This window comes from Oryzias melastigma, linkage group LG4 (genome assembly GCF_002922805.2).
Source record: "Oryzias melastigma strain HK-1 linkage group LG4, ASM292280v2, whole genome shotgun sequence".
NCBI classification, from domain to species: domain Eukaryota; kingdom Metazoa; phylum Chordata; class Actinopteri; order Beloniformes; family Adrianichthyidae; genus Oryzias; species Oryzias melastigma.
The window spans coordinates 21,141,739-21,151,994 of record NC_050515.1 but is presented as its reverse complement, the minus strand read 5'-3'; the positions used below and the strand labels follow the sequence as shown (position 1 = coordinate 21,151,994).

At 36.0% G+C, this 10,256-nt stretch overlaps 1 protein-coding gene across 2 annotated transcripts in view; it reads left to right on the top strand.

Moving 5' to 3' along the window:
* The first annotated feature begins 670 nt into the window (after positions 1–670).
* The window catches only part of si:ch211-191a24.3 (tensin-3), a 66,370-nt gene continuing 56,784 nt past the window's right edge, over positions 671–10,256 (top strand). Inside the window, exons 1-5 of one of the 2 annotated variants that reach the window (XM_024279042.2) lie at positions 671–887; positions 6,086–6,259; positions 6,328–6,378; positions 6,456–6,578; positions 9,124–9,188. In XM_024279042.2, coding sequence (XP_024134810.1) covers positions 6,110–6,259; positions 6,328–6,378; positions 6,456–6,578; positions 9,124–9,188 — 389 coding nt within the window. In that variant the 5' untranslated portion in view covers positions 671–887; positions 6,086–6,109. Of the gene's footprint in view, positions 888–6,085; positions 6,260–6,327; positions 6,379–6,455; positions 6,579–7,898; positions 8,109–9,123; positions 9,189–10,256 lie in introns of those variants that run through there. The other variant, XM_024279043.2, reaches the window with a different exon arrangement.

The following is a 10,256-nucleotide window of genomic DNA, read 5'->3' as shown; positions in this document are numbered from 1 at the left end:
AAAGTAAGACATTCAAAGACATGTAAAGAGTAAAAGGCAAATACTTATATAGTGCTTTTCTACATTCTCAGAAAATTGTGTACAATTTTAACAAATTACTGGTTTTGCTTAAATTTCCTTCAGGATGAATAAAGCTACTCTGTTCTAATTAATTTTTTTTACAACTATTTTTCTAATTTGAGTTATTTTATTTTACAACTCCACAGTGACATTTGTGACATTGAAAAGTTCTTTTAAATATTGACTGACATATGGGGTTTAAATTTAGTTACTGTTATAACTACATTTGCTTTGTTTACTTTAAATTAGTATCTAAATAATTTACAATTGCAGGGGAAAATGTTTTTTTTTTTCTGATCCAGAAAAGGAAATGTTCTAATTCCAGTTAATCTAATATTGCATAAAATAGGTCAAATAAACAAAAAAAAAAGATACATTTTTGTCATCAGGTATTTTTTTATTTCAATATGTTAAATGTATTTGAGTTCCTTTAATATGAAACACACAATAAACTTTGATACTTTTACTATTAAAATCAGATAACATAAACCATTTAAACTGTTTGCTTGTGTCCTGCTGCCGTCACTTTGCAGGCCAACAGAGGGCAAAGTGCAAGCCTTGCTGTAACTGTGGCGTTCATCACGTTATTCCTCTCCCTCTGCTTTTCCCTTGCTTCCTCCTCCCACTCTCAGTCTCCACCTCAATTTCTTTTTTACATATCAGTCACATACAGACTTTGGCTCAACCGTCTCCATAGAGCTCTGAACCTAAAGTCTTCTGGAGCCAATCTGGCTGATTTGTCCGGACACGTACAGTAGAGTTCAAGCAAACGTTGACCTGCTCTTTGTTGCTGCTCCGATTCTCCTTGAATGCATGCGCCCACTCAGGTAAGAGCATGTGACTTTGAAGGATTAATCATAAGTGAAAAATGTCTCCCTTTGCATTGTGGAGATTAGCCTATTGACTTATTAAGACACAGAGCCTCCAAAGGCCTGTTTACAGAGGGATTGAAAGGTCATTTAATCCTGCTTTAGGGTTCGGAAACTTGCCTTTCTTGAAGTATGTAAGAGCGCTGTCTCTGGGTGTGTGATATTTTTAAGCCTGGAGTTCTTATGGAGTCATGGCAAAAGAAACAATAAAAGTAAATGTTTTTAAAAGTGGGTATATTCTCATATTGATTCATAGAAGACAAGAGCAGGGGGACTAATTGGACGGATGACCACAGCAAGGAAAGGCTCTTCCTTTTCCCCAATATTGCAATACTTTTGATCAGATTTACTTTTAATGCATCAAAGGAGAAAGTCATAAAGATGAAAAACACTTTAAAAGAAGGGAAATAGAGACTATAATTAGTTGTGGTTAGTTTAGGGCTCAAGGACTTTGCAGAGCAGCTCTCTACCCAAATGCAGCGTGTGCACACGCACATGTGTGGTTGAGTCGCGCACTTCCGTTTGTTTTGGTTCCTCTGGTGAGGCCTTTTTAAATTTAGATGTTCTGCAGTTGGAAAAACAGCACAGAAAATGCACAATTGGAATGAAGTCACTCATTTTGATGGCCTGCCCAGCCCTGTCGAGCAATCCTGGGAAAACAGCAATGAAGCGAAGTGAATGTAAGTCTTTCTCACACAGTCTAAGGACTTTTATGATGACCTTTGACGGACTGCACACACAGGTATGGATATAGTTCTGGCACTGATTTTTTTTTGCTTTAACTTTACTCAAAAAAGGGATTTTCCTTCACAAACAATTTAAAATGTGATTAAAAACCACCAAAACAGAACTATTGAGTATTCTTTGACAGTAAAATACAAAGCAGAAGAAAAACTATTTCTACATCTATCAGAAATAGTAAAAAAAATAGTAAAAATCAACATTTAGGACTCATGAAGTTTGACTTAAATAAAAGAAGGCAAGTTGGGCTTTTTAATGCAATTTAGTCAAAGACATTTATGTCACACATTTTGTTGATCCCACTTCTTTCTTTCTGGCCTCTGTTGTTTTGGATGAACTCTTGTTTTAGACCCTCTGATGGACAAATAAGATCACGCACCCCTGTCTTTTATTTGGGTGACTGTCAAAAGGTAGGAACTATTTTTTTTTTTCCAATAACAGATAAGAAGAAGGAGATCTGAAAGCACACATTAAAAAGCTGGGGCTGTGAATGACAGGTGAAACTATTCCCACTGTGTGAACCCTGCAATCACAACTACATTAATCTCACTGCAAAACATTAATGTTATAAAAAAAAAACTCAACATAAAAGCAGTTACTTGAAGTTGAATTGTTTCTATTTTTAAAGAGATATATTTAAATTAGGGCTGAATGGTGGTGCAGTGGTTAGAGTTCTCACCGTGGTTTAAATCCAGGCTGGGACTTTTCTGTGTGGAGTTTGCATTTTCTTCTCGTGCAAGTGTAGGTTTTCTCCCGGCCCCCAACTTCCTCCCACAGTCCAAACACAAGCTTCATAGATTAATTGGTGTCTAGAAATTGCCCTTTGGTGTGCATACAAGTATTTGAGTGTGCGGCCCTGCAACAGACTCACTTCCTGTTCAGGGTGTACCCCACCTTCACCAAACAGTAGGTTGGCACCAGCATCTCCGTGACCCCAAAAGGGATTCAGTGAATTTTGATGATGACAGATGTCTAAAACAAGATGAAACATATATTTGTAGAAATACAGGGAAGTTACAATTTTTCTTAAATCCCAAATTCCTGAATTTATTTCCAATTTTGGAATTTTCCGCACTGGGTTGCACCAGATTTCAAGGCACGCCCTCGATGAAGAGTACAAGTCCACTAGTCAGACTTTATTAACTGCGTTCACGGAACTTATTTGTAACATGCTACATGTTAGCCACGTTAGAAGCGTTAGTTTATTCACAATAACTCCCAGTCTGCAAAACACAGACAGATAATGCTACAACAAATGTTACTGTTGCTACGCTAAATCCCCACTATCTTAGTAACGCTAAATCCCCACTATCTTAGTAACGCTTAAAAAAAATGACTATCTGACATCGCTCCACGTTAGCGGCATTAGCATGCTCATGTGTAGCTCGCAGCCTTGTTTGCAACATGTCAGAAAAATGTCAAACAAGCTAACAGTATTTTAGTATAAAAAAGTATGTTGTAGTACATAAAACAATACTGGAACAAAATTAATAAAAGGAGAAAACAATATTTGTTTTCATAATATACATTAAAAATAAACCAGTAAAACCTGATGATGACTGATAAGCATGACAGTGGACGTAAAGTTGTCTGAAATTCTTCTATACAGCTCTCTTGAATGAGGCATAGCTGCAAACATGTAAGACAATGGCTAAGAAAAATCAATGTGTGACAATGATGAGATCAGAGTTCCCAGAAAGCAAAGATTCAAGCTGACATGGAACCTGTCTGGAAAGTAGGTCAAACATCCCAACTGATGAAGAGAGACTGATAACGTCAAAACAAAAAGCTCAGGTTCAATAATGTGAGATAGAGAGGATCTGCTCATTCCTGGGATGGGATGAGCAGTTCACATGCTTCTTCTGCAGATGAGTTATTACTTTGTTGAATAAATATAAAGATTAAACATTTACCTCTATCTACAATCTGGTAAGATTAAGTTTGTTTGTCTTTCATGGATTTTTCATCCAAAAAAACTCACAAAATTCATAATCAGTGTGTAATATTGTTACTTTAACAGGGGTTGTGCATCTATTTGTGTTGTTATTGCGTCATATTTGTGCAATTTAATGTGCTTCTCTGTGTTTTTTATGTTTTTAATCCCTTTTATGGCTCCTTGGTGGATTTGTTTTGTGCTGAGTCTTATATTTATGCTTTCCAGTGTTCTGAACAGCTGTGCTTTCAGATTTAGATTCATTTTTTTCTTTTTTTGTGGATTTCATATTTTTGTCTGAATATTGAATTCTTCAGATTTAAAAAGGATTGACACGATTTTTTTTTTCTTCTTTGACATTTCCTTGGTCATTTTTTATGGCCCATTTAATCTTCCTAGACCTCTTTTGTGTGTGTTTGTGGTTTCTCTGTCTGCTCAGCACTTTTTCAATCTATGTCCTTTTGTGTATATCTGCAGCCCCCATTTTGTGTCTCTTCTTTTAGCTGTCCTTTCTTTATTGTTTTTTGTTGGTTTACATTTTGGGCTTTTTGCAGAAAAACTAAATATGGTCTCTGACCCATTGGATCTACAGTAAAAAACATTGTTGTTCTTTCAAAATTCTTCATTAAAAAAGAAATAGCTTGTAAGGGCTTGTAACTTTACAGAGATTAACTGAACTTTGAGTAAAAAAAGGTAGTTATTTTCTAAAGATATAAAATCATATGTCTCAATTTTGGATGTTTGTAAGTTTTATATCTTTAAGTAGTTGTTTTTCAAGTATTTCAGCTGTATTTCAGTCCGTTTGCTCTCAAACAAAACAGTATTGCATCAAACACTATGTCTAATTTCTGATACTCAAAGAAGTTTTTTCCCATTGACTGTATAAGAGAACTGGACTGAGTGAGTGTGGTGTCAGTCGTAGAAAATTGATTACTTCTGACTCCAACAAATGAAGTTGCCATTTTTTTGTAATTTGGCTGTTGACATGTTGGGACCAGAAATCATCTGTAATCAGTGATTGGTTCAAGATTTCTATGACATCCACTCACCAATCAGGGGGGAGTTTGTTTGAAGTCCACACCCCTTACAACTTGAAAGCAGGCTCGGAGAATCTGTCAGTCAAACGTTTCTAATGTTTGACCTTAAATCACTACTTTTATTGAGGCATCTGCTTGGTCAGTTTATGACATGAATAACTTTCTCAATAGAAGTCAATGACTATGTCCAAATTTCCTGTTTAACTGCTTAAAAAGATTAAATAATACATAACTAACTACCCTGGGTTAGAAAAACATTTCAGATAGCATTCTCACTACTTTTTTGTTTTTATGACATCTACAATTTCACAAAGTAAAGACCTAATAAATATGAGTATTAGCAATGTCTATGTATGAAACCATCGTGTTCTCAGGATGAAAACTTGGATGGTTGATAAGAAAAGAAATTTAAAATAAAAACTTTCCCAAAAATTGCTGAAAGACAATGGTGAAAACACTATAAAGTCCACTATGTAGAGAGTAGTGAAGAATTTGGACTCAACTCATGATATTTTAGCTTTTTGGAACCAGCAAGTATGTCTTGTTTAGACACTAGGGGGAGGAGTCACTAAAATCCAGTTTTCATACACAGTCAGGGGTTTATCCCATGTGACAAATATATCTGAAATAAGTTTTTATACATTTAATGTAAAAATGAACCAAAATTCGATCAGTTTTTACACCCTAATGAGAAAAAAAACAGATGTATTACAGTGCAAATCTCAATTTAATAAGGTGATAAACCTATGTGACTGATTTGAAACAAAAATCAGAATTCGACGTTCTTGATGCAAGATGGGCACAAGTACTCGTGATTCCTGAGACAAAATTGCAAAGCAGTCACTTCATTGCTTTGTAACTAAAAACAACGAAAAGGAACAAAAAGACACATATTTGGCTTATATGTATGTAATGAAAAATCTCAGTGAAATTTCAGTCTAAATCATGTTGGTAATGTGTGAAAAATCATTTTTAAAGTCAGCTGAGTGTAATCATGAGTAAAATGTCACAAGTCTGTACATTTTTGCTTTGTTAAAAATTCTAATAAGCAAAAAAAAAGAAAATCATGTTATTTTTAGAGGATAAGTCAGCTCATTCAGCAACTGAAAATGATTAGAAAGGGGTTCACATGTATCAGTTCCTTTTTTTTAGATATAGAAAGATTAAGTGTCCACAAACAAAGTTCACTTTTGTGAGCATCATCAGCATCTCTCCTCTGGTCACAAGTTCTTGTGACTAAGCCTTTGTTGGTCTTTGTTTCATAATCAAAGAGATCTGATAGAGGTTTTCTGAGGCTGACTGCATTTGACCTCAGTTGAGTGAACCAAAGCTCTCCAGTCACGTGGGTGTTTGGCTGACTCAGCAAAAGTTCAGAGAGAGGCTGGGTTTACACGACTTATGAGTGTCACTTCCTCAAATTCCTGAACTTTGTTTTTTCTCACAAGTGGCCAATGTGACGGTCAGCCATCATGGAAGAACGAAGTCAGATCAACCTGACCTACATCACCGAGCGCATCATCACCATATTCTGTCCTCGTGGGTTTCCAGAGGATGTTTACCTTCACAACCTGCAGGAGGTCATTCCCATGCTGCAGTCCAAGCATGGATACAACTACATGGTGAGGAGAGTTTCTGAATAAAGTCAGATTTAAATAAAGTTCTCTAAATTCTCCTCGCCTGCTCTCAGCTCATCAACCTTTCCCAGAGGCATGATACGCTCACTCAGATGAACCACAAGGTAACGTTTATTTTGTTGTTCAGAGCAAGATGTTTCAGTCATGTGAGTGTGAGGTTTGTGGGTGTTTCTTTGGTCAGGTTCTGGAGACAGGTTGGCTGGATCCTTTGGTTACTGGTCTGGACCAGATTTTGTACGTGTGCAGAGAGATGGAGAACTGGTTACAGGCTGATCCGAAGCATGTCCTGGTGTTGCACTGCAGGGTAACACAAAACACACACAACACAACGAGGAATAATGTATTTCACTTCACAAACGGAGTGTAAGAATCAGTATAAAAGTTGTCAGTCAAACAGAAAGAAAAATAGAAAATGCAATTTCTTCTTAGGCTGTAAATACTGATCCCACGATTTTAAGTTAATGTAAAGACATGAAAGATCATAAAGAAAATTTATTAGTTTAAAATGTATTTACACTGACTACTATATTAGTATAAGTCACATTTGCATGTGATTAATAAATAAAGGCTCATTTGTTTGTTGTTTTCCCACTAACAACCACTAGAGGGCACTGTAGGCGTGTGTATCAATATTTGCTACTAACAGCAACACAGAAGAAGAAGTACGAAGTAAGTTTTACGTCAGGCTTAAAAGAAGCAACAAAACGATGAAGAATTCAACTGATTTGTTGATGTGAAGTGATATAAAGAGTTTAGCATGTTCTTCATGCTATGGTTATCTGAATAGTTGTTCATATGTTGCGCTATAAATTAGACAGTTAGGACCAAAACAAATTCTTCCCTTCTTCCTACCCCAACATTTAGCCCTCAAAATGGAGAGTTATGGAAAAATAGTCTCCAAATTCACACGTCATTTTCGCTTGATGACGTCACCAATGGTCGCCGGTCAGCTAGCATTAGCGTGGAGCTTCCAACGCTTAAACATACATAACAACAACGGCTTCATAACTTTAAAAATGTCATGCTACAACAAAAAGTCATTACTTACATTTAATTGTAAACCTTTGTGCTTCAGAGTGCACCCACATAAAGAAAAGCGCTTTTTCCCCTGCAGTGCGGTTTACCCTTGCAACGAAGGGCCTTGTTTCCCTCCACTTTGAGGGTGGGACCTTAAAGTGGCCCTACCATGGAAATTCTACTTTTTGATGTTCTTAATGCATTTTAATGTTCAATCCTCACTATAAAGAACCCCAAAGCGGCATTTTGATCCGTTCATGCATTTAAGAGTAATCCTCTAAAAACCTGCACTGTCTGCAGCAGCCCCTCCCATACCCATGGAAAAACGAGCGGATGAAACGTGCTTACATAGGATCGTTTCAAACATCTCCCTCCAGGAAGAAACTGTGCTGCAAGCTCCGCCCCCCGGCTTACACACTTTATTTATCCCCTTACCAGTGATAATCAGCGAAAAAAAACTTTAATTTTAGATGCAAAATACAGTATATATTCCAGTTGTGTCCTATTTTCAATACATTCCAGCTCTAATAGGTGTTTGTTACTTTTTCCGCGGCGCTACCTTAAGACACTACCTTAACACCAGGTCCAGCACAGCCGTGCAGAAGCCGCGTGTGTTTGTGTTGTGAAGGAGTTTAGTGATGGCCAGGCCTACTAAAGGCAGATATATCACATGCGCATCAATTTTCGAAGAAGTTTGGATTATTTTCGTGGGAGAAATACAGACACACGGATTTTGTCTGGAATGGCGTCATGACACATACAGCAGCAGCCCGCAGCGGCAGGCGGAGCTTCAGGAATCGAGCCGTTTTACTTCCGGGTAGGGAAAAATTCATGAAATATAACTAATATTTAATAAATAATTTGTTTTTTAGTGGTCCAAATGTAATATGTGATGATATATATGGATATAGTTCACTCTGAAAGGCTTAAGAAAATCATGGTAGGGCCCCTTTAAAAAATATTTCTGACTCGACTCTCACCACAAACACCCCTTCAAAATGGAGGGGTAGGGAGAAGGGAAGAATTCGTATTGGGCCTTATTCAATTCCTCCTATGTTTCATGAAGCTGAATAAGGTTATGGTAGTGAAACATGCACACAGTATATTCAGTCCATTATTGCTATCTATTTTGTTACTATGCCTTTCAAGATTAAATGTTGGTTCTCGGTTCTGTTTTGTAAAACAAATTTCTCACATAAATACAACTTGTATAGTATTTTTTTTTTTTTTTCGTATTTATTATGCATTTTTTGCACCTTTGATTTATACTCCAAAGTGACTTAAAGTGTGGAAATTTAAGCTCAAATGCAAATGTATTATATGATTTATGATATTATATTATGTTTGAGCCTTGATGGCAAACACTTTGAGGAACAAAATCTCGTTTGAGGATTTTTTTAAAAGATTACTCAAAATTTGCTGTTTCAATTTTGTTATAGCTAAATATATACATAAATATGTATATGTATATATATAGTTTCAATTCAGTCAATCTATTCCATCAGCTCTATGTCTTTCGTTCCTATTGGTAGAAGTTCACCTCCTGCTGTTTATCTTTTTTTAAGCTAGTAAGGTTTTTCTTTTTCCCATTAAGGTGTCGCAATAACACACTTTCACTTAGATAGCAGTCGTGGCTTCTTAGTGCTTCTATAAAAAGTTATGTATTTTAATAAGTCAAAAGAGAGTAAAGTGTCAAATTAATATGACAAAAGTTAGTTTGTCTGAAATTATCTACAGATTTTGGTTTTGTTTTCACATAAGAACATTTGAATCCTTCCCAAATTAAAAAAAATAAAATAAAGCATTTTTTTTTCTTTTTGATGTGCTTGCAGGGAGGAAAAGGCCTTCTGGGAGTTCTGGTGGCTTCTTATATTCACTTCAGCAACATGTCAGCAAGGTAACACTGATGTCTGAATACTTCCTGTTTATTAACTAAAGCTTGACAGCAGCATGAGTATCTTGGCTGCTGTTGTGAGAGACAAAACAACATGAGTGAGAGTCTCCAGCAGCAGAATACTGTAAGTGATTCAAACTCAGTCCCGCATAGAGAACCTGTGTGTTTGCTTTCTTTTTTGCTCTAATGGTGTCTATTTTTTCGTTCTATCAATGATATCCTGGTTTAGTAAACAGAGTGTGGGGGTATCTTGTATAATAAATAAAATTCACCCTATAGTTGCATTATGAGGACATAAAAAATGTCATTAAATGATCTGCATAAAAAGTTTATAACTTGTTCATTTATTTTGATAAACTGTTTCAGTGCCTGATTTCAAAATGCTAACCCTGTTGACACTGTTTTGTTTTTGTTTTTTACATCATTTTAGCGTTTTTAACATTCAGTCATTTTTTTTTTGTCTTTGAATGCTTCTTCTATTCTGGCATTTTGTTTTAAAATTTTGACTTGACCACTGAGTGTGCATTGGAGCAATTTAAGATCTTTCAGAAAATTGGTTTTCCATGACATTCAAGAATGTCAGTGAAAGTGACCTTTCAGCGAGCTCTGTAATGCTTCTGTTGAATTTGACTTCTTCTTTTTTTGTGTTTTGTTCATGTGCATTTATTTTTGCAGACGCTGTACTGAAATGCCTCATCAGTCAGCGCTAAAACATAAACGCTCTTTCAAATCCCACCTATTTAAAAAAACTTCATTCAAACCTCAACACACATCATATGAGTGAAACTGAAAGAAAAACCCAAAGTTAACACCCCTTTAACAAACCAATAAAGAGCCTCGTGTGTATTTTTAGATTGTAGATAAGGTAGACCATCAGAGTGACATTGAATGTGTTTGCTGCTGTTGTTTAATGTAACTGTAGAAACAAAAGAAGGCTTGTTCACACCTCAAATACCTTTTAACAGCAGTGCTTTTACTTATTTTTTTTTTAAATTAACTTTTCTACCTTCTACCATTGACTGTACATGAGAACTGAACTGAGTGACCCCACCACTCATGTTCCAAATAGGG